The sequence below is a fragment of the Alligator mississippiensis genome, chromosome 8 (assembly GCF_030867095.1).
Source record: "Alligator mississippiensis isolate rAllMis1 chromosome 8, rAllMis1, whole genome shotgun sequence".
NCBI classification, from domain to species: domain Eukaryota; kingdom Metazoa; phylum Chordata; order Crocodylia; family Alligatoridae; genus Alligator; species Alligator mississippiensis.
This window is the reverse complement of record NC_081831.1, coordinates 12,185,195-12,208,676: the sequence shown is the minus strand read 5'-3', so window position 1 is coordinate 12,208,676 and position 23,482 is coordinate 12,185,195. Positions and strand designations below refer to the sequence as shown.

At 45.8% G+C, this 23,482-nt stretch overlaps 1 protein-coding gene and 8 non-coding genes across 9 annotated transcripts; 5 read left to right on the top strand and 4 right to left on the bottom strand.

Moving 5' to 3' along the window:
- The first annotated feature begins 744 nt into the window (after positions 1 to 744).
- On the top strand, positions 745 to 817 carry TRNAR-UCG (transfer RNA arginine (anticodon UCG)). The gene has a single exon. It is a non-coding gene; the product is annotated as a tRNA-Arg (tRNA).
- A 434-nt stretch (positions 818 to 1,251) lies between these two features.
- On the top strand, positions 1,252 to 1,324 carry TRNAR-CCU (transfer RNA arginine (anticodon CCU)). Its single transcript has one exon. It is a non-coding gene; the product is annotated as a tRNA-Arg (tRNA).
- A 2,456-nt stretch (positions 1,325 to 3,780) lies between these two features.
- TRNAR-UCG (transfer RNA arginine (anticodon UCG)) lies at positions 3,781 to 3,853 on the bottom strand. The gene has a single exon. It is a non-coding gene; the product is annotated as a tRNA-Arg (tRNA).
- Positions 3,854 to 6,373: 2,520 nt separating this feature from the next.
- Positions 6,374 to 6,446, top strand: TRNAR-UCG (transfer RNA arginine (anticodon UCG)). The gene has a single exon. It is a non-coding gene; the product is annotated as a tRNA-Arg (tRNA).
- A 525-nt stretch (positions 6,447 to 6,971) lies between these two features.
- TRNAR-UCG (transfer RNA arginine (anticodon UCG)) lies at positions 6,972 to 7,044 on the bottom strand. The gene has a single exon. It is a non-coding gene; the product is annotated as a tRNA-Arg (tRNA).
- Positions 7,045 to 9,538: 2,494 nt separating this feature from the next.
- On the top strand, positions 9,539 to 9,611 carry TRNAR-UCG (transfer RNA arginine (anticodon UCG)). The gene has a single exon. It is a non-coding gene; the product is annotated as a tRNA-Arg (tRNA).
- Positions 9,612 to 12,685: 3,074 nt separating this feature from the next.
- TRNAR-UCG (transfer RNA arginine (anticodon UCG)) lies at positions 12,686 to 12,758 on the top strand. The gene has a single exon. It is a non-coding gene; the product is annotated as a tRNA-Arg (tRNA).
- Positions 12,759 to 13,282: 524 nt separating this feature from the next.
- TRNAR-UCG (transfer RNA arginine (anticodon UCG)) lies at positions 13,283 to 13,355 on the bottom strand. The gene has a single exon. It is a non-coding gene; the product is annotated as a tRNA-Arg (tRNA).
- Positions 13,356 to 14,282: 927 nt separating this feature from the next.
- Positions 14,283 to 23,075, bottom strand: LOC109284784 (5-hydroxytryptamine receptor 3A). The gene is made up of 9 exons (XM_059732112.1): positions 22,591 to 23,075; positions 21,637 to 21,797; positions 21,499 to 21,543; positions 21,297 to 21,406; positions 19,885 to 20,054; positions 19,321 to 19,481; positions 16,212 to 16,422; positions 15,610 to 15,783; positions 14,283 to 14,994 (listed from the first exon to the last, which is right to left on the bottom strand). Exons 1-9 carry the CDS (start codon positions 22,634 to 22,636, stop codon positions 14,738 to 14,740), a joined length of 1,335 nt encoding a protein of 444 aa, XP_059588095.1. The 5' UTR covers positions 22,637 to 23,075; the 3' UTR covers positions 14,283 to 14,737.
- Between the last annotated feature and the right edge of the window lie 407 nt (positions 23,076 to 23,482).

The window sequence follows — 23,482 nt, the reverse complement described above, 5'->3', positions numbered from 1 at the left end:
TCTCCACATTTGTAGCCTGCTGTTATGCCCGTCTTGGAAAAGCTCCCAGGCAGGGTGGGGACCTGGATCCACCCTACAAGGTCCGTGCCTCTGATCGGCCTGGCTCTCCAAAGTGGCACAGCTGCAGCTGAGCAGGGGGCCAGAGCAAGGAAAGCTTCTGTGCTTGGGCTTGCCTCCACCTGGGGTGCAGAGGTGCCCCCAGCTATTCCCACAAAGCACCTAATCTATAGGAAAGCTATCTGGACTCTAGTTCTGCCTTGAAACACCCAGGCATCACCGCTGCACCCCACAGCACTGCCCCAACCTGTCCATCAGCGCGTACGTCATGGGCAGAGGTCTGCCCAAGGTAAGGTGGCCTGTCAGGCTAGTGTGCTAAAGGGAAGGGAGCCATGCAGCCTGCATGGCAGGGGTTAAGCTCAGCCCAGGAGAGGGGAATGCCCCCCCTCAAGCCTCCCTGGGGTGGGTTGGATTTAAAAGCCTGCAGTCGCTGGTGCACCAGGGCTGCATGCACCTGGGGTGCACCAGGATCCCCTGGGGTCTCCTCTCTCCAGCTGCAGGGGGGCTTCCTCGGGGCTGCCGCTCGGCCGCTCCTTGGCTTTGCTCGGACCCGCTTCCCTGGAAGGAGCCGGGGCTGGTTTGGGAGCAGGGCTGGCAGGCGTCGCCCCGGCCCTGCAATAGAGAGCTGGGCCGGGCCGGGAGCAGGGATGCGCTTTCTGCAGCCTCCGCTGGAGTGCCTGCATCCCTGACCGCGTGGCCTAATGGATAAGGCGTCTGACTTCGGATCAGAAGATTGAGGGTTCGAGTCCCTTCGTGGTCGGTGGCTCTTTTGCCTTCTCCATCAATTTTAATTGTGCCAGGGCTCCCTTGGAGCCAGGCTCTGCGCCCCTGACATCAGCTGAGGAGCTGTAGAAGGTGCTTTCCTACACCCCACTATTTCCAAGGTGCCGGTGGACGCCCACTTGCTCCGGTACAGGCTGGATGTGAACACTCCCAAGCCAGGTCTCTGCAGAAGAGAGGAGAATCCACGATTTGCTCCCCTCTCCCTTTAAATCGGATCAGAATGAGAAATCCTGTCCTTGTGCCCACGGCTGCAGTGACTTGCAGAGGGTTAATGGGGCTGGTGCGGGGATGTTAGATTCACAAGGTTTACAAAAAAAAAAAGGAATCAAATGAAAATAATGAAGTATTTATGAACAATGTCCCAGATCTATAAGGTGCCATCAGGAGACCTGGAAAATGCATACCTATAAAGCCCCAGTGGCCTAATGGATAAGGCACTGGCCTCCTAAGCCAGGGATTGTGGGTTCAAGTCCCATCTGGGGTGATAGCTTATGTCTTGAATGAACTTTCTGCTTCCCTTTTATCAGAGTAGCTCCTTCTTCCACGTGTCCAATCACCACCGATAGTAACCATGCAAAGGAGGCTGTAATGAAGCATTTCTATTTGGTGGGCATTTTCCTGGGGCTTTGCTGGAGAGCGTGGCTTCTACCATAAGCCAGCACTGGATAGGGAGACTGCTTCATGCAGGCAGCTTCTGCTAGCCCAAGATCAGACATAGGGCTGGATAGTCCTGAAAGCAGCAGTTAACAATTCATACAGCTGCTGGAGCGGGGAAGGCGATGTGAACCGAGGTGTGCTTCAGTGTGTACAAATAGCTGGATATATACTGGGGTGATCTCTACTAGTTAGTCCTAGGCACTCTGATTTCCCAGTTACTTCTATAAATGGAGAGTTCAGCTGCAAGAAGCCAATGATCAGAGTGGGGAGGCGACCCAGGCAGGACAATGTAGACAGCAAAGGCTGTTTCTCATAGACCTTCTTAGTCATGTCTGCTATAAAGCAGTGTTTCTCAACCTTTTAAGTAGCAAGTACCCCCTAACTTGTGAAAAGTTTAATAAGATGAAGGGTTTTTGAACCCAAAAGTTTGCTTAATAACTATTCTCCAACCATTTGGGTTGGTCTAATAAGAGATATCAAATTCACCCAAGGAACCTTGTCTGCTTAATAAGTACCCCAACACTCAATTTTCCAGGGGATTTATATTTATAGACTAATGTGTGCCATATGTTGGAAGAAGGGCTGTGTATATAAGGCCGTGATATGACAGATGTCTGATCTGGCGTGGGTAGGGTTGCCACCTTTTACACCAGGGGTGCCCAACTCAAGTATGTACCTGGGCTAGAGGTGGGTGATGTTGGCCAAAGCTAGGAGGGTTGAATCCAGTGCTGTGCAAAGCATGGCATGCCGAATTATTACTAGGGAATTTAAAGCTCCATGTGACGTGTGGCACACCAAATTTTTTGCCATAGTTTTGAGAGGAGGAAGGGGCGAGAGAGAGAGGAAACGAGGGTGAGAGAGAGAGTGTTGGGGTACCCCTGGGGTACGCGTACCACAGGTTGAGAAACTGTGCTGTAAATGATCTCAGCAGTGATAGCAATCTGCAGAGAAGCCATGGCTGAGAGATTATAGTGAGCTCCCAAGAACAGGGAGGCTGTTTGCAAGACTTTGACGTTCCCAGTAAGGGTTTTCCCCAGTGGGAAGTTTTAACTTCCATATTTAGTCCATTAGAATAACATTTTCCTTGCTGGGGGTGGGGCAGACAGCTACAACGACAGGCTTGATAGCGCTCAGATCGTGGGGAGGGGAGTCCAAGGAGACTGTAGCCCAGGTCACCTGATTCCTGCTCTAGTCTCACTGGGTGTGCATATAAGCCACCACGGGATGGGGCCCTATTTCACAATGATTGCTGGGGATGGGACCTGTGAGATAAAAGACCTAATTCTTTAACTCCAAATTTGCTTCCACAATAACCATGTAGCGTGTTGGGGGAAAAAGCTTTTGGACTTCAGATCAGTAGAGCAAGAGCTGGATTGTACAGGGGTGGCTGCACCTTTTTATCAAATAACAGATCAATGGCTAATGCAGAATAGGAAGCTGCTTGGAGACCACATTGTATAATGCTCTGGTGGCCACTGGGACCACAGTAGTAGAGAACCCGCTTCAACGTGAACTTGAAGCTAGTCAGAAACAAAATACCTCCTGGGGCTTGAGACCTCCAGCAAAGGTGAGGAAAATCCCAGAGCATCAGCTTCTAATCTCTTGAACTGTAGTAAAACATCTTGGAGAACAATATTGATGCATAAGTCAGGGCGAGTCACATGAACAAAAGGCATACAGAAGATACTGAACCCACTCCTAAAGACAAACATGTAGTTAAAACACCCTGGAACTGGCTGGGAAAGTGCATTTTATGTCGGTGGAAAATGTCAAGAGTTTGGATTTCTTTTTCCTTCCTGAATTGGAAGAGAGAACCAAAACTTCAACTTTCCTTGGAACGGATATTCTACGTTTCATTCCTGTGAAACCAAGTTCCAGAAACAGGAATACATCATCCCTGAAATGAAATAGCTTCTCAGCTGACTCACTCTTCTATAGCTTGTCTGGGAAAGACAGAACAAGAATCTACTTGAAAAATCATTGTCCCAAATGGTATTTTAAGCTCTAGCATTGAACAACTATAGCCGGGGGGTGGGGGAGCAGCAGGTATTTCTTCCTGAGCCCTAGCAGGTGGAGGCAAATATGGGTTATTCCTTTCCCCCTTCAAACTCAAAATTCCCCTGGTTTGGTTATAACTTACTCTAGTCACCTTTGAAATGTCAGTAAACAAATACATTATAAAGGCCATACCCATCATATATTATTTTCCAGCAGTTTTTTATTTGTATGTTGAAGGTTTTATTCTCCATTTGAGCTTCGAAACATTTGGGATCAGCACAGAAGCAACCATGAAGGGACTCGAACCCTCAATCTTCTGATCCGAAGTCAGACACCTTATCCATTAGGCCACATGGTCACATATGCAAGCACCTCTGATGATGCTGCAGAGATAATACCGCCAGCAAGTGCCATAAATAACACCTCTGTGAATCACTTGAGCAGTGTCTCAACTAGAAAGAACTATTTTCCAATAGTCAAGGGATGCATGAGGCTAATGAGGGATCTCTAGAAAAGTGGAGAACCACTGTCGTGTCTAGAAAGGTTGAGAACTGCCGTCTTAAGGTAAGGAAAAGGAGATAAGAGACCTCAGAGGGAGAAATCTGCTGTGCAATCAATCCCCTCCAACAAACTCCTGCTGTTCCCACCAATCCCTCTGTGCATTTGGCCAGGGTCCCTTCCAGTTTGGAAAGCTGAAGTCTTCTTTAAGTGGGGTTTCTGATGGTGTTTCCACAAAGGAGCAGTGAGACCCATGCAAAAATGGAGATGAGGCTGAGCAGCTGGGGAATGATGAGAAGCATGCATGGCGGCACACAGGGCCCACCAGCAGAATCTGCGCTGGGGCAGCTCTGACTTCCCCGCTCTCTCTCCAGTGGGCAGTATTTTGGGAACCTCTTGCTCAGACAGCCCCGGATTTGGAGTGCTAATACTATTACACATCGTGGTGAAGCTCAGCACGCCTCTAGGGGTTCCAAGTAAGCATGCAGGATTGAGAGCACCAGAAGGGTGCTCACCTTTAATGAGAGTAGAGTAGAGCTGGCAAGTGGGCTTAGAAAACAGAGCGGGATCTTCCCCCACATCTTACTTTCAAGCAAGCACCCAACCTGAGCTCTGAAGAATGCAGAGTGCTCAGTGAAACAAAAAAACTGGAGATCAAATAAACTGGTACCACTATGAGTAGAGCCATCCCTATAATATAGACCAATCCCCCATTACAGTAGGAAACCGACTTTCCTGTTGATACAACTTAAATCAACTCTCTGAATACAACAAGACTCTTTTCCTGATGTAAATGTATCTACATTAGGGCTTTTGTGAGCTTAACTATGGCAGAGGTGAGTATTTCCTCCATGTTCTTGAACAACTCAGGTAAGCTAGCAACACTTTTAAGTGCCGGCCAAAGGTTAGATGGGTTTGCCAACAAAATTATTCCTGTGGTTTCACTTCTTTACTTTATTGATGGCTTGAGGGGGTCATTTCAGCCACAGCTAATGGACGCAGAAAGCATTCAAGGCTGCAGCCTAGTGGATAACGGACAAGACGGACCGTGTAGTTGAAGTGTCTTTGAGGTTGTGGCTTGCTACTTGGGTGGTAATACACTTCTGTTGTCAGGAAAGGTGCAAGCGGTGGGTGAATGAAACGGTGCAGGAGATGCAAAACAGACCAACCTACTCTGGAAGCAGTAGTGAAGTCATTTGTAGCACATTAGTTCATTAGCACTTTAGCTTCTGAGGTTGACATAGCAGACAGCAAGGCTGTAAATATTGAGGAATGCATTGAGACTAAAGGCAATAGATGTTGTTTTCTGTAAAATACAGGTTGGAAAGTGATACAGGTTACTTTTTCTTCTTACCAAAGTTAGTAAAGAAGAGATGGTTTAATATTCCTTATAATAGTTTGAAAGAAAATTCTCCCTCGTTTCTTCTTTTCCTACTTTAAGATCCAGTGCTACAGCTGCTGAGGGTTTCAAGTCATTTGTTCAGCCTAGGATTAGAAAAATGAACAAAATAGTATAATTGTTTCTAAAAAACATCTCAAGATAACTTCTTGTCTAACTTCTTTTGCGTTATAGTAGTGTCTTTCCCTGCATTTGCCTTCAAAACTTTTTCCCAAGTATCTTCAGTGACCTAATGGATAAAGTACTAGTCTCCAAAGCCACGTGTTTAGTCTTCAAGTCCCCTCTGGGATGAAAATGTGTTCTTTACTTCCTGAAATCTCCACCATAAAAAGTTTTCAAGTCCACATTAGACAAGCATTTGCAAGATGTTAGACAGGAAGGATCAATCTGCGACCAGCAGGTTGGACAACTTGAGGTCTCTTCCAGTCCTATTTTTCTATGACTTATGGTTTGAATCCAAGCATGGAAGCCCAGATATTTTATATTGGTTTCTTGTTTAAAATGCTCTTTAAACTGGCTGAAAAATCCAAACACTGAGCTCATGGCATAAACTCAGAAGGGTTTGAATAACAGTGGATGCATGTACACATTCATTAATGCACCATAATTATGGTACATTAAGTTTAGTACTTGGAATAGGAGGTACTAACTTAGTGTGCCATAATCGGGGGACTTTTTTTTTGTGATGCTAATGCGCAGTAGATTAATTCTACCGCACATTAGTACATTAGCATGGTTTCTGCTTGCCACGCGAATGCGCAGTAGAATTAGTCTACTGCACATTTAGTGACTCTCATATACATGACCAGTAAGCGGTTTTTTTGGGCAGGGGGGAACTATCTCTTCTGGAGTCTGGAGAAGGGCTGTACCTTTGGGACCTCCTAGCTAGCCCCATTTTTTTGCATTAAAATAATCTAAGGATTCAGTCCAACCACAAAGATATACTTTCTCAAGTTTATCATCAAACAACTTGGAGTGTGTGACCACGTGGCCTAATGGATAAGGTGTCTGACTTCGGATCAGAAGATTGAGGGTTCGAGTCCCTTCGTGGTTGTCTATGCTTAATTCATCTTTAGAAAACGCATTGCATTACAAATCTCCTTATGTTCTCTCCACAAGTACTTGGAAGTGGGCGCAAACAGACCCAGAATGTGGGAAAGGAGGAAATAATCCTAGGCTGAAGATCTTTAGTGAGTCCATGTGCTGTCTTAGCCTTCCTGGACAGGAGGAAGTGCTGGGTTTGGGACTCCAAGTATCCTGAAATGAGATACTTGCTTCTAGGTCCCAGCACAGGTGGAGAGCCCTGGGGACCATCTCTATTGGATGGACATTGGACAGCTTCCTCCTAAAGGTTTTTGCTTCCTTAGGTATTACTTCGTTGCACACAGCTGTACCTCCCCTGGGAGGTGGCAGAGTGCCCCTAAATCTCAGTTTTCTGTAATGATTCTTGTTCCAGTCAAGCCTCCTTACAAACTCAGTCACAGGAACACTTTGGACCTCCCTGCATCTTCTGCAGTGCTTTGATTCCCAAACAGTGCGAGAAATTTAGGAGGAACTTGATTTTATTTGGAAAAAGCAACAACCACAGAGGGACTTGAACCCCCAATCCCCTGATCCGAAGTCAGATGCCTTATCCATTAGGCCATGTGGTCAGCTGTAACACCTTCCTCCCTTTTTCAAACAGGGATTGTAAGGAGCCCCTAGTGATTTCTTTACTGGGAAAACAGGTGAAGAAAACACAGAAAGCTATTTCTGCTGGATCCCTCTTCATTTCTGAAGAAGATGAGCTATGTTCTCCCCCCCGGGCACACTGTCAAAGGTGATGGGGGAAGATTTGTGGGTGATTGGCTCTAAAGTGAGACCTAAACTCAAACTGAGCTTGTTTGATCCTATTACTGTTTACCTATTACTGGTGGACTGTCAGAAGCAGCAGGCAGAATATCATTCAGGATCCAAGATAAAACGCAGACCTCCAGGATAAGGGTAATCTTGAAATTAATTTTGAAGTCAAAAGAGGCTGGTGTGAAGAAAATGGCTATATCCAGCAAGAAGAGGGCGCAGGTCGGGAGGATCATATTTAAAACATGTAAAATAGGTCTCCTCTGCATGACAATCTGCCAGGAAGGGCAATAATACAACACAGTGAAACCGAGGCAAGCAGTTCTGAGTGACGGTGGATTATTTGCGTGTTTGAGCAGCTTTGAAAGCAACCCAGGCATAGACAGGCTCTTCCGCATTCAGGTCTGATTTGACTTAGGAAGGAGTAGCCCTCTCACTTGCTAATCACCCCAGATCTTCAGTTAGTCCAAGCAAAAGAGCTTCATTTGTGCCACACCAGTTTGCACCTGCTGCGAACCTAGCCCTCCGATGCGATAAATAATCTACCTTTGTCGGGACAGACCTGTATCTGCAGGATATATGGTATGATATGATATGATGTCATCATCCTCTGATACCATCATTCCTCTGATATGATATCATCCTCTCTGAACACCCCTGCTCTCTTTTTCCTCTCTCCTTTTCCCTTGTTCCATCCACTCCATTTCATATCTCCCCACCCATGGTTTCATTCTCTCCCACCTGTGCTGTCTGTCCCCTATCACCCCCTTGTTGACATCCTGTTTTCTCAACTCAGGTAAGCTAGCAACACTTTTAAGTGCCGGCCAAGGGTTAGATGGGTTTGCAACCAAAATTATTCCTGTGGTTTCGCTTCTTTACTTTATTGATGGCTTGAGGGGGTCATTTCAGCCACAGCTAACGGACGCAGAAAGCATTCAAGGCTGCAGCCTAGTGGATAACGGACAAGACGGACCGTGTAGTTGAAGTGTCTTTGAGGTTGTGGCTTGCTACTTGGGTGGTAATACACTTCTGTTGTCAGGAAAGGTGCAAGCGGTGGGTGAATGAAACGGTGCAGGAGATGCAAAATAGACCAACCTACTCTGGAAGCAGTAGTGAAGTCATTTGTAGCACATTAGTTCATTAGCACTTTAGCTTCTGAGGTTGACATAGCAGACAGCAAGGCTGTAAATATTGAGGAATGCATTGAGACTAAAGGCAATAGATGTTGTTTTCTGTAAAATACAGGTTGGAAAGTGATACAGGTTACTTTTTCTTCTTACCAAAGTTAGTAAAGAAGAGATGGTTTAATATTCCTTATAATAGTTTGAAAGAAAAATTCTCCCTCGTTTCTTCTTTTCCTACTTTAAGATCCAGTGTTACAGCTGCTGAGGGTTTCAAGTCATTTGTTCAGCCTAGGATTAGAAAAATGAACAAAATTGTATAATTGTTTCTAAAAAACATCTCAAGATAACTTCTTGTCTAACTTCTTTTGCGTTATAGTAGTGTCTTTCCCTGCATTTGCCTTCAAAACTTTTTCCCAAGTATCTTCAGTGACCTAATGGATAAAGTACTAGTCTCCAAAGTCAGGGGTTTAGTCTTCAAGTCCCCTCTGGGGTGAAAATGTGTTTTTTACTTCCTGAAATCTCCACCATAAAAAGTTTTCATGTCCACATTAGACAAGCATTTGCAAGATGTTAGACAGGAAGGATCAATCTGCGACCAGCAGGTTGGACAACTTGAGGTCTCTTCCAGTCCTATTTTTCTATGACTTATGGTTTGAATCCAAGCATGGAAGCCCAGTTATTTTATATTGGTTTCTTGTTTAAAATGCTCTTTAAACTGGCTGAAAAATCCAAACACTGAGCTCATGGCATAAACTCAGAAGGGTTTGAATAACAGTGGATGCATGTACACATTCATTAATGCACCATAATTGTGGTACATTAAGTTTAGTACTTGGAATAAGAGGTACTACCTTAGTGTGCCATAATCGGGGGACTTTTTTTTTGTGATGCTAATGCGCAGTAGATTAATTCTACCGCACATTAGTACATTAGCATGGTTTCTGCTTGCCACGCGAATGCGCAGTAGAATTAGTCTACTGCACATTTAGTGACTCTCATACACATGACCAGTAAGAGGTTTTTTTGGGCAGGGGGGAACTATCTCTTCTGGAGTCTGGAGAAGGGCTGTACCTTTGGGACCTCCTAGCTAGCCCCATTTTTTTGCATTAAAATAATCTAAGGATTCAGTCCAACCACAAAGATATATTTTCTCAAGTGTATCATCCAAAGCTTTTAAGCATGTGACCACGTGGCCTAATGGATAAGGTGTCTGACTTCGGATCAGAAGATTGAGGGTTCGAGTCCCTTCGTGGTTATCTATGCTTAATTCATCTTTAGCAAACGCGTTGCATTACAAATCTCCTTATGTTCTCTCCACAAGTACTTGGAAGTGGGCGCAAACAGACCCAGAATGTGGGAAAGGAGGAAATAATCCTAGGCTGAAGATCTTTAGTGAGTCCATGTGCTGTCTTAGCCTTCCTGGACAGGAGGAAGTGCTGGGTTTGGGACTCCAAGTATCCCGAAATGAGATACTTGCTTCTAGGTCCCAGCACAGGTGGAGAGCCCTGGGGACCATCTCTATTGGATGGACATTGGACAGCTTCCTCAGGTATTACTTCGTTGCACACAGCTGTACCTCCCCTGGGAGGTGGCAGAGTGCCCCTAAATCTCAGTTTTCTGTAATGACTCTTGTTCCAGTCAAGCCTCCTTACAAACTCAGTCACAGGAACACTTTGGACCTCCCTGCATCTTCTGCAGTGCTTTGATTCCCAAACAGTGCGAGAAATTTAGGAGGAACTTGATTTTATTTGGAAAAAGCAGCAACCACAGAGGGACTTGAACCCCCAATCCGAAGTCAGGTGCCTTATCCATTAGGCCATGTGGTCAGCTGTAACACCTTTATCCCTTTTTCAAACAGGGATTGTAAGGAGCCTCTAGTGATTTCTTTACTGGGAAAACAGGTGAAGAAAACACAGAAAGCTATTTCTGCTGGATCCCTCTTCATTTCTGAAGAAGATGAGCTATGTTCTCCCCCCCGGGCACACTGTCAAAGGTGATGGGGGAAGATTTGTGGGTGATTGGCTCTAAAGTGAGACCTAAACTCAAACTGAGCTTGTTTGATCCTATTACTGTTTACCTATTACTGGTGGACTGTCAGAGGCAGCAGGCAGAATATCATTCAGGATCCAAGATAAAACGCAGACCTCCAGGATAAGGGTAATCTTGAAGTTAATTTTGAAGTCAAAAGAGGCTGGTGTGAAGGAAATGGCTATATCCAGCAAGAAGAGGGCGCAGGTCGGGAGGATCATATTTAAAACATGTAAAATAGGTCTCCTCTGCATGACAATCTGCCAGGAAGGGCAAAAATACAACACAGTGAAACCGAGGCAAGCAGTTCTGAGTGACGGTGGATTATTTGTGTGTTTGAGCAGCTTTGAAAGCAACCCAGGCATAGACAGGCTCTTCCGCATTCAGGTCTGATTTGACTTAGGAAGGAATAGCCCTCTCACATGCTAATCACCCCAGATCTTCAGTTAGTCCAAGCAAAAGAGCTTCATTTGTGCCACACCAGTTTGCACCTGCTGCGAACCTAGCCCTCCTACGTGAGAAATAATCTACCATTGTCGGGACAGACCTGTATCTGCAGGATATATGATATGATATGATATGATATGATATGATGCCATCATCCTCTGATACCATCATTCCTCTGATATGATATCATCCTCTCTGAACACCCCTGCTCTCTTTTTCCTCTCTCCTTTTCCCTTGTTCCATCCACTCCATTTCATATCTCCCCACCCATGGTTTCATTCTCTTCCACCTGTGCTGTCTGTCCCCTATCACCCTCTTGTTGACATCCTGTTTTCTCAACTCAGGTAAGCTAGCAACACTTTTAAGTGCCGGCCAAGGGTTAGATGGGTTTGCAACCAAAATTATTCCTGCGGTTTCGCTTCTTTACTTTTTTGATGGCTTGAGGGGGTCATTTCAGCCACAGCTAACGGACGCAGAAAGCATTCAAGGCTGCAGCCTAGTGGATAACGGACAAGACGGACCGTGTAGTTGAAGTGTCTTTGAGGTTGTGGCTTGCTACTTGGGTGGTAATACACTTCTGTTGTCAGGAAAGGTGCAAGCGGTGGGTGAATGAAACAGTGCAGGAGATGCAAAATAGACCAACCTACTCTGGAAGCAGTAGTGAAGTCATTTGTAGCACATTAGTTCATTAGCACTTTAGCTTCTGAGGTTGACATAGCAGACAGCAAGGCTGTAAATATTGAGGAATGCATTGAGACTAAAGGCAATAGATGTTGTTTTCTGTAAAATACAGGTTGGAAAGTGATACAGGTTACTTTTTCTTCTTACCAAAGTTAGTAAAGAAGAGACGGTTTAATATTCCTTATAATAGTTTGAAAGAAAAATTCTCCCTCGTTTCTTCTTTTCCTACTTTAAGATCCAGTGCTACAGCTGCTGAGGGTTTCAAGTCATTTGTTCAGCCTAGGATTAGAAAAATGAACAAAATAGTATAATTGTTTCTAAAAAACATCTCAGGATAACTTCTTGTCTAACTTCTTTTGCGTTATAGTAGTGTCTTTCCCTGCATTTGCCTTCAAAACTTTTTCACAAGTGTCTTTGGTGACCTAATGGATAAAGTACTAGGCTCCAAAGTCAGGGGTTTGGTCTTCAAGTCCCATCTGGGATGAAAATGTGTTTTTTACTTCCTGAAATCTCCACCATAAAAAGTTTTCATGTCCACATGAGACAAGCATTTGCAAGATGTTAGACAGGAAGGATCAATCTGCGACCAGCAGGTTGGACAACTTGAGGTCTCTTCCAGTCCTATTTTTCTATGACTTATGGTTTGAATCCAAGCATGGAAGCCCAGTTATTTTATATTGGTTTCTTGTCTAAAATGCTCTTTAAACTGGCTGAAAAATCCAAACACTGAGCTCATGGCATAAAGTCAGAAGGGTTTGAATAACAGTGGATGCATGTACACATTCATTAATGCACCATAATTATGGTACATTAAGTTTAGTACTTGGAATAAGAGGTACTACCTTAGTGTGCCATAATCAGGGGACTTTTTTTTTGTGATGCTAATGCGCAGTAGATTAATTCTACCGCACATTAGTACATTAGCATGGTTTCTGCTTGCCACGCGAATGCGCAGTAGAATTAGTCTACTGCACATTTAGTGTCTCTCATACACATGACCAGTAAGAGGTTTTTTTGGGCAGGGGGGAACTGTCTCTTCTGGAGTCTGGAGAAGGGCTGTACCTTTGGGACCTCCTAGCTAGCCCCATTTTTTTGCATTAAAATAATCTAAGGATTCAGTCCAACCACAAAGATATACTTTCTCAAGTGTATCATCAAACAACTTGGGGTATGTGACCACGTGGCCTAATGGATAAGGTGTCTGACTTCGGATCAGAAGATTGAGGGTTCGAGTCCCTTCGTGGTTGTCTATGCTTAATTCATCTTTAGCAAATGTGTTGCATTACAAATCTCCTTATGTTCTCTCCACAAGTACTTGGAAGTGGGCGCAAACAGACCCAGAATGTGGGAAAAGGAGGAAATAATCCTAGGCGAGGAACTTTAGTGAGTCCATGTGCTGTCTTAGCCTTCCTGGACAGGAGGAAGTGCTGGGTTTGGGACTCCAAGTATCCCGAAATGAGATACTTGCTTCTAGGTCCCAGCACAGGTGGAGAGCCCTGGGGACCATCTCTATTGGATGGACATTGGACAGCTTCCTCCTAAAGGTTTTTGCTTCCTTAGGTATTACTTTGTTGCACACAGCTGTACCTCCCCTGGGAGGTGGCAGAGTGCCCCTAAATCTCAGTTTTCTGTAATGATTCTTGTTCCAGTCAAGCCTCCTTACAAACTCAGTCACAAGAACACTTTGGACCTCCCTGCATCTTCTGCAGTGCTTTGATTCCCAAACAGTGTGAGAAATTTAGGAGGAACTTGATTTTATTTGAAAAAGCAACAACCACAGAGGGACTTGAACCCCCAATCCCCTGATCCGAAGTCAGATGCCTTATCCATTAGGCCATGTGGTCAGCTGTAACACCTTCCTCCCTTTCTCAAACAGGGATTGTAAGGAGCCCCTAGTGATTTCTTTACTGGGAAAACAGGTGAAGAAAACCGCAGAAAGCTATTTCTGCTGGATCCCTCTTCATTTCTGAAGAAGATGAGCTATGTTCTCCCCCCCGGGCACACTGTCAAAGGTGATGGGGGAAGATTTGTGGGTGATTGGCTCTAAAGTGAGACCCTTTTGGCTTTAAACTCAAACTGAGTTTGTTTGATCCTTTCGTGCCCCCTCCTCGTGCTTCACTCCTTTCCGTGAGGAATCCTGTCTGAGTCAGGAAGCATTGGTATCTTATTCTAAACTGGAAAATGGTGGACATGAACTGTGCAACTAATTTTGGAAGGAGTAGTAGAGATTTATAATAGCCATTTATGTAGCTAGATATCTAGATAGATATCTAGACCATGACCCGTCTCCATAGTGTCTGCGAACTCTCCTAAGGATATAGGACTCTTTGCTTCTAAACAGACCATATGCTAGCTTACTCTCTGATTTGCTGTCCCTTGCAGAGAGAAATAGGAAAGCTGGCTGTTTTGGAGGAACAATAAGTCTATATGCTATACCAAAGGTCTCCAGGTTTAGTTTTTTCAAGTTATTTTAATATGTGAAAGAACTCTCATTTCTTGTTAGCAACTCCTTCCAACCTTCAACTCGTAACCGCTCTTTCAACCATTTCGCCCACAGCAAGAAGAGTGCATTCTGTTGACCATAGTCGGAGGACCTTTGAGTTGCATAACTAAAGATACAAGAAACCCAGACCTACCGCATCTGACCTTGAGTATCTTGGTGAGATTGCACCTCTAAGTAAATGTTGATCAAAAAGCAAAAAAAGCAAAACCCCATTGAAACCCTGAGCTTCTTTGCATAAGTGAAGCAATCAACAGAAAAGGACTAGGAAAACGGTCCCATATTTTATTATGTCTCATGCAATCAGAAGGCTCATATAGCAACATACAGCAATTACAAGACAATGATTATCTAGGAAGGTTTTAGACTCTCCATTAATGGAGTTAAAGAGTAGGTTAGGCAACTATCTAGCCACAAATCTAGCCCATTATTACTCAGCTACAGCTGATTCTGTACTGGGGTAAGGGATAGACTAGCTGACCTTTCAAGGTCCCTCCCATCCATTTTCGATGCGTTGCCAGAGTCAATAACTCACTTGAGAATAACTATTGTCCCTTTACACATTCATAACTGATTAGTGAAGCTAGTAGCGCTGAATTTAAAAAGCCAGATGGACAGAAAAAATGAATGGCTTGCAAGGCAATATAAATCCTCTCTCCTTCCTTTAGCTCCCTGTGGTGACTGTGTCTTCTCCAATGACACAGATGGTCACAGGCAGCTTTGTAGCTAATAGCTCCATTTGATGATAATAAAAGCAAAAAACAGAACGGAGGCAATGAGATGAGTGTAGGAAAATACTTTCTCCAGGAAGATCAGGGTCTGCTCCCATTCCAGCTCAGCTTGGTCCTCGTCTTGCGAGGAAGCTGATTGTTGGATGATTTGTAGTTCTGAGTGGAGCTCTTTCAGAAACAAGATGGTCTCTTTTCCTTCCTTTCCAGTCAGGTTAGGGTCCCAGGTCTCCCCTTGTCCTGGAGGTACCTCACCTGAAGGAGGCAAGAAGAAGCAACCACCAAATACACATCTCTCTCTGTTGGACGAAGGGGACTTTTCACAGTAAGGGTGGCATCACTAAATCGACCCATGCGCGTTCTTTTTGGGAGCGATGCCCTTGGCTATCATTCCTATTAGTTTTGTTCCTGGCCTAGTTCTTTACACCAATGGCAGCCAGCCTTTTTGGCCCACATATTAGCCCTGCATGCTTCCCAAATGTCACTCTGATCTCTTTCCCGTACCCATTCTGCTGCTCGGCTTTCAGCTTCCTGCCCTGTATGCCCCTGTCTGATCTGACGCTCTTCTTTCTGCTCCCTGCCCTATCACTGAGGCAGAGCAGTTAAGGGGTCTTGCTGCAGCTCCAGAGGTGTGCTTCCAGTCAATCCAGCTGGAAATGGGTACTCGGTCATTCAGGCGAGGTTGTCAATGGCATCTGGATGTGACGCTGCATCAGTCCCTGGTGTGCCATTAGCTAGAGACAGTAGTGCACCTTAACCACACTAGGCAATGTGCTTGTGGCCTCAGGGACACATTTGACCTGTCATGTTATGTATATAGATCACTTCCTTTACTATAAAATATTTAATTGTTGGTGATTAGCTACCCACCGTGATGAGTTGCAAGGTTCCCAGATGTTGTCTTCTCCTTCTTAAAGAAGCTCAGCACCAGCTTCCTTGCATTCAGTAAAGATCTTAGGGGCTTTCTTTCCTTCAGGGTCATCAGCAAGCAATTCTCCAACAGACAAATGACCATGGACAAGAATACACCTGAGAAAAACATAGCTGCAAAAGCCAAAGCAGAGAGGTGAGCCTGATGTCAAGTCCCATGCTTGAGCACAAGACTCCCTGGCTCAACATTATGAAGTGTCCACTTGGGAGGTGTTTTTGGACACCTGTGGGTCTGCTTTGATCAAAGACAATAGGAAGCTGTGTGTGCTCAGCAAAACAGAAAACCAGACCCAAGGTTCCTGAAGTTGGGCATCCAAAACCAGAGGTGACCAAAATCAGAAGCCACTTCTGAAAAATAAGGCCAAATGTCCACCCTCCCCCGCCCCCACCCCCATCATGGAGCTTGTTAATCACTTGGTAGTGGAAAAGCATGTGTCCAGTTGTGTCTGTTGTGTTTCTCTGTACAGTAATAATTTTATAATGTCTACAACCCCTTCACTGTAATTTTACTGTAATTACGGTTCTTATGAAGATGGGTTCACCTATTACTGGTGGACTGTCAGAGGCAGCAGGCAGAATATCATTCAGGATCCAAGATAAAACGCAGACCTCCAGGATAAGGGTAATCTTGAAGTTAATTTTGAAGTCAAAAGAGGCTGGTGTGAAGGAAATGGCTATATCCAGCAAGAAGAGGGCGCAGGTCGGGAGGATCATATTTAAAACATGTAAAATAGGTCTCCTCTGCATGACAATCTGCCAGGAAGGGCAAAAATACAACACGGTGAAACCGAGGCAAGCAGTTCTGAGTGACGGTGGATTATTTGTGTGTTTGAGCAGCTTTGAAAGCAACCCAGGCATAGACAGGCTCTTCCGCATTCAGGTCTGATTTGACTTAGGAAGGAATAGCCCTCTCACTTGCTAATCACCCCAGATCTTCAGTTAGTCCAAGCAAAAGAGCTTCATTTGTGCCACACCAGTTTGCACCTGCTGCGAACCTAGCCCTCCTACGTGAGAAATAATCTACCATTGTCGGGACAGACCTGTATCTGCAGGATATATGATATGATATGATATGATATGATATGATATGATATGATATGATGCCATCATCCTCTGATACCATCATTCCTCTGATATGATATCATCCTCTCTGAACACCCCTGCTCTCTTTTTCCTCTCTCCTTTTCCCTTGTTCCATCCACTCCATTTCATATCTCCCCACCCATGGTTTCATTCTCTCCCACCTGTGCTGTCTGTCCTCTATCACCCCCTTGTTGACATCCTGTTTTCTCAATACCAATAACAAGGTATATCCTGCCCTATCCAGGAAGGATCAGGGTGGCTTATACTAAATGCTAATGACCCACAAGTAAGAAATAACAGTAGGCTCCCTCAAAAGACACCCCAAAACTCCACCCATTACCCCACTCCAACTTCTGTGCCTACCACCTGTCCTTCTAAATCCCGCCACACCCATTCATAAGAAGCAAAAGGGACATAAACCAAAAGCCCTGAATCCCAAACTCTCGGACTCTGGAGACGTCCGGACCCAGATGGATTTGAATGGTGGGTTTCTGAATGGTGGGAAATAGAGAAATAAAGCTGGAAAAGATCTCAAGATATCACCTCGTCCAATTGCCTGCTAAGGCAAGATCTACTTATGACAGCCAGGTCATCTCCTACTGAGATACTAGCTAGGCCAAATCCTGCTTAGTATCTGAGATCAGGACCATTCCTGGCCATAGATGTGGGGAAATCAGAATTATCACTTTAGAGCAAACCAGTGGTCTGTCTAATGCAGAGCCTCCTGTCTGCACCAGGGACTATGCAATATGCTTCAGAGAAGGGCAAACCAGCCCCGTTAGACATCTCAGCGATGTCTTCTGGATTTGGTGAGTGGGCTAGAAACACACGTGTATTTCTGGATCCTAGTTTCTAATGGGGCAGGGTTACATGCCATGTTGCTACCACCTACTACATCACCTCACAAGCTCCAGCAGGGACTCACTACAGTGTATTTTCCACGTGATTTCTTAGTTTCATTTCCACAAATATTGGGAACTAGACTCAGGGCAAGTGCCCGTGGGATGTAGCAGCAGGGCCATATGCTCCATATACTCATTTTACAGTGCAAGCTGATATAACGGTTCCCCTTGGTGGCAGTCACATGTTGCTTCTTTTCACACAGCCTTAATGGAGATGTATCCTGGAAAGCAGCCAGGATTATACCTTATACCTTTGACTCCCAAGGAAAAATTACTCTAACATGGCACCCCTGCCATCACCCCAGGGATCACAGTACGCATGCAGACCCTTAGCACCCACACTGTCTGTCAGAGGAGGTTCATTGAGTTTTAAGTTGGATAAGGAAAGAATTTGTTTTTGTGTCAAGTAGTCAATTTTCCTGAACTTTTCATTCCTGATCTGAGCCTATAATCATAGAAATTAAGGTCTGGAAGGGACCTTGAAAGATCATCAAGTCCAACTCCCCCCACCCCCTCCAGTTCTGGGCAGGAATACTAACTACTGAGATCAAATGATCCCAGCAAGGTGTCGGTCCAGTCTCTTCCTGAAGACTTCCAAGGTTGGACACTGCATCACCTCCTTGGGAAGTCTGTTCCAGACTCTGGTCACCCTTACTGTAAAGAAGTTCTTCCTTACATCCAACCTGAAACCATTCTCTAACAGTTTATGGCCATCGCTTCTTGTCCTCCCCTGGGGCACCCTAGTGAACAGTTTTTCTCTCAGCTCCCGATGTACACCCCTTACATACTTATAGACAGCCACCAAGTCCCCCCTTAGTTTTCTGCTCCCCAGGCTGAACAGTCCCAGATCCCTCAGTCTTTCCTCATAAGGTTTGTCCCCCAGGCCCCTAATCATTCCTGTGGCCCTTCTCTGGACTTTTTAATATTCTCCACATCTTTTTTGAAGTGCTGCGCCCAGAACTGGACCCAGTACTCCAGCTGGGCTCTCACCAGCGCCAAGTAGAGAGGGAGTATCACTTCCTTAGTCCTGCTCGTGATGCATCGGCTAATGCATCCCAGTATGCTAATAGCTCTGTTGACTAAAGTGTCACACTGGCATGTTTGTCCTGTGATCAACCATAACCCGGAGGTCCCTTTCAACCATTGTGCTGGCCAGGACATCTCCTCCTAACCTATATTCATGTCTCTGATTACTTCTCCCCAGATGAAGCACTCTGCATTTTTCCTTACTGAACTGCATCCGGTTCTGCTCCGCTCACCTTTCCAGCTTGTCCAGGTCCACTTGGATCTGCATCCTATCCCCTAGCATAACTGCTTTCCCCTATAACTTAGTGTTGTCTGCAAACTTGGCCAGCATGCTTTCCACATCCTCATCTAAATTGTTGATAAAGATGTTGAACAGCACAGGGTCAAGGACTGAACCCTGCGGGACACCGCTGGTCACCTCCCACCAAGATGATACAGGCCCATCCACTACCACTCTCTGGGTTCAACCCCTTAGACAGTTCCCAATTCATCTGACCATGGACTCTGCCAGCCCACAATCCCCCAATTTTTTTATAAGAGGGTCATGGGAGACCATACTGAAGGCCTTTTGAAAGGCCTTTGACTAAAAGACCTGTTACCTAAAAGACCCTAGTAGGAATCACTTCATTAAATCCATTACCTGATAGGTGACCATACTAAAGCACATCCCATCTGCAGAGCTGTTGTGATGTATGACCCTGAGGTTTATGAATTTCCACTCTCCATTGGCGAGGTAGTAACTAAGGCTGTTCCGAGTGGCCTCCTCTGAGGTTTTAGTATTCTTCAGGATCAAGTCCTGAACTAGAACAAAAAACAACCAAGGTCAGGCACCTTAGAGACATCTCCCCCATTCGATGGGTGTATGTGGAGCGTTACACTTCCACCAGAACACAACACGACTGAAACGTGGCAAAAACGCAGGGGAAAGAGGGACACCGCCAGGCCTCGCGAGTGCACAAAAGAGGGAATGCATGCACCCAAGGAAAATGCATTCTGGGGCCAGGCACATCTAGCACAGGGAATCCATGTTGCAAAATGAGGGAGGAGATGAAGAGTTGGGACTGAGACTGAGGGGCTCAGGCAGGCCCTGAGGTGGGAGAAGGTGCCAGGGATTGGGAAGGATCTAGGAGAAGGAACATGCTTGGCAAAGGAGGAAGCCATGTTCTCCCAAACACTCAGGCATGTGGCAACACAGCTGGGCTACCTGGGTATAGGGTGGAGAAAATAGATATGTTGCACCTCTGTTTCTCAAAGGGAAACTTGTCAGTTAGCAAACCGCAGGAGGCAGTGAGACGATACACATGGACTTTCCTGATCTGCCCATTGCTTTGCACATGCACAAAGAGACTCGTTGTAGACTTGTCTTCATCTGCTCTGAAAGGAAAACGTAGTCAGGCAACCCTGGTTGCACAAGATCGGGCTTTTATCAGGCTCCACTGCTTGGACACTAATGGGAACTTCTGTAGGGTCTGTCCGTGCATTGCATTCATGCATGGGGGCTCTCCTTTGAGAGCAGCAGTGAAGCAACAGGGAAAGGGGAACAGAAAGGTCTGACCCTAGGCACATATACTGGAGCGAAAAGAGAGAGGCCAGGAGCTCTCAGTGGCCAGCCCCAGTCTCCCAGTGCTGTCTCCTCAGTAGGGTTTGCAGGCAGGCTTCCCATTGCTTCCTTTGTGGGCTTTGTCTACAGATAGGAGAGGGATTCCTGGCCTGTGGGCAACACTTTCATAGACTAGGGGGCAGATCCAGGATTTGGCAAGGGGTGGGGAGTGGGTATAGGAGCAGCAACCTGTGCTGCAAGGGTGGCTGCATCCACCACACCCAGCTTCTCCCCATGCCCTTCCCTCCTGCCCACTGGTGGAGGCACACCAGGCCAGGGGAGCCTCCTGGGACTTTTTAAAGTCCTCAAAGCAAGAATCTCCCCATTCCCCTCCATGGTGGAGTCACATCCCCTCCCCACCTCTTCCCCCACCTGCTGCTGCTTTCCCTGCTGTCCTGGGGGCAGGTGAAGCTTCAGAGCTGCTTCCGCCTTGTCCAGCTGGGCTCAGCAAGGACTGGGTTCAGCTGGGCATGTGACACGACAGCAGCAGCGGGCAAGATAGATCCACCCTGCCTGGTGCCCACTGGAGCAAGGTCAGGGAGGGGGAATCCCTCCTCCCCATTACTGCTGCTGCTGTTGCTGTCCCAGGTGAGCTCAGCCCCCCTCCCCACTTTCTCCTCCCCCCACCACTTCCAACAGCTCAGCTGGAAAAAGCAGGAACCACTCAGACTTCCCCAGCCCCCAGGACAGCGGGGAAAGCAGGAGGAGGAAAGGGGGAAATGGAAGGGAAGGGACACGCATCTGAGCATGGAGGGGAAGGGAGGGCAGATTCCCACCTGCTTTGGAGACTTTAAAAAAGTCAGCAGAGGCTCCCGAAGCGTGACCCAGTCTGAAAGGGACTGGGTACAGCCCTCTGGACCCCACCCCTGGTATATGCCTTCCTGAAAGTCCCATATCATGAGCAGAGGGAAAAACCAGAGCTGCCCTATGTCTGAGCTGAGGAAATGTACTGAGGGCTTTGGTGTTTCCTCTAACAATAGTATTGAGGAGAAACAAGTGAAATCACGCAATGTTACTGCTCATCAATGAAGATCTCTGGTGCCCAGAAGAGACTTGCTGGCATAGAAAAGGAAGAAATATTGCAGAAGTCCAGGGGATTCCAAGACACAAAATCATTTTTCCATTCCTAGGGGCAAAAAGAATATGGATTGAGTCTGGTCTTGGCAGCTTTGTCAAAGGGAATGGAATGGTATCAGCTATTGAGAAGAAGCCTCTTACCATTGTCAGCCAGAAGTAGAAAGTTGCCGTCTGCAACTTTTCTCTCTGTAGAGAAACAGAACAGATGAGAGCAGGGATTAAGCCCTCTGGCATTTTTCTGATAGCAAAGAAAGGCAGAGGAGAGATTTAGCTTCCTACTATGGAGATGATGGAGACAAAAGTAAAATCCAGCTCCACTTCCACAGGCTCTTTCCAGTTCTTCTTGGGTTTGGTGTATAAGAAGAGATCACTGTTAGAGGTGATGTTCAGGTACTCAACCACATCGTGGTACTTGCAGATCTGCCCTGGATCTGCCTCTGCTGAAGATAAAATGAAAAATGCTGGTTATATAAGAATTTGCCTGACATCTTCATGATAAGATAGTCTCAGAGCCCCCTCTCCTCTCAGCTGACTTCCTTTCTGAAGCCAGAGGATGACTTCATGAGAAAGGTGCTCTCTTAGCACGGCACAAGCCCACCTTGGTCCCGTGTTCATTCTTACTGGGGAGCAGTGGGATGGAGAATGTAGCTGCCCTTAAAGTTTTCTTTTGGCTTGTCACCTTTTTTTTTTTTTTTTTTAATTTCATGTCTTGGGCCAACTTAGCTAAATCAGTTCCCAGTTCTACTGATTGAACCAAACTCGGTTGTTCAGGTCTATGTGGCACTACCAGTGGCAAGTATCCTGCCTCCCAGACTCGGCAGTCCTGGGTTTCAGATATTCCCAAATCCACGATGGCAGGCACCCTATGTGCAAACCCCAAGCCTGGCAGCCTTGGGGTTCAGATGCCCCCTAGTCTTGCTTGCTTGTAGCCAAAAGGCTGAAGGAGCAAGCTAGAAGAAAAGCCCAAGAGCAACCCCCTCTTTGCCATAAAATATGTAGCTGAGATCCTCCCATTGGGAGGCTATAGTAGACCTCTTAGGGGTGCCTGCCCACAGTGCAATGAACAGGTCTCCACCCTCTGCTATATCAAGTTATTCAAGGTTGGGAAGAACAGGATCTCCCTTTCCAGGTCCAGTAAAACCATCTCGACCAACACCATTATCATGTTGTCTCCCCTGCCAGGTAGGTGAGTGCAACAATTTCTGAGAGAGGAATAGGTCAGACTGCACTTACCAGATAGCAGAGCGAGAAAGAGACTGGCTACAACAGATCCCAACATCCTTCCTGTTGCCCTCAGGAGATGATGAATGAATTGGCTGGCTCTGAAGACACTGTGTGCGATGGGGTGGAGAGATGCAGAGGTGAGGTTTATGTGCTCTTTGCTGGGCAGTAGACACCACTCTGCACTGTGGTGACGATGCCTTTAGTTTTTTGATTGTTTCACTTCAGCTGCTGCTCTGCTGCTAGCCACGGCACACAAAAAAATAAAGGCACAATCAGAAAGAAGACTTGAAAATGCAAAGACCATTTGCATTTTTCATCTTTCCGGCTTAAAAAGAATTGGCCATTTGGGGCTCCAAGGTTACCATGGCACTGGTCCAGATTTGTAATGGAGATTTAGCATGGCATTTGAGCCTGTGGCTAATGAAAAGCAACTGGATGAGTTTGAATCTAAAGTGGATATAACAACCTGTTTTTTCCTCCCTTAGCCTCTCTGATGGCCCGCTCCATACTGCCTAATTAGTATAATGCTCCATTGCAAATGATCCCAGATGGGATTCCTAGCTACCCTGCCCCCCAGGGTAGCAGGAAATGCACTTGGAAATTAAATTTGCCTGAGTACTCAGTCTTAGGCATGGATAAAAGCCCAGTTTGGAAAAGATTTAACTGGAAGATACATCTGCGGTCTGGGTCTTTATATAAATAAAGCTTTGATGTGAGACTGTGAAGCCAACATAGGTGGCTTTCTCAATCTCTGTTTATCAATTAGACAACAGATAGGAAAAGGGCTCAGAGAATAAAGTCATAGAAACTGCAGTTTTGTCCATGCCTAGTTGCTCTATCTTTAGTTTACTTAGGGTGAAGTTACACATTACACTTAATCCATACTAAGGGCACTTAAAAT

Coding starts and splice junctions, on each gene's coding strand:
- LOC109284784 (XM_059732112.1), bottom strand. CDS start 22,636: ATGTTGGGATCTGTTGTAGCCAGTCTCTTTCTCGCTCTGCTATCTG. Junction 21,544..21,636: donor TTGTCTCCATCATCTCCATA/GTAGGAAGCTAA, acceptor GTTTCTCTACAG/AGAGAAAAGTTGCAGACGGC. Junction 16,423..19,320: donor TTAGTATGGTCACCTATCAG/GTAATGGATTTA, acceptor CCTTCCTGGCAG/ATTGTCATGCAGAGGAGACC.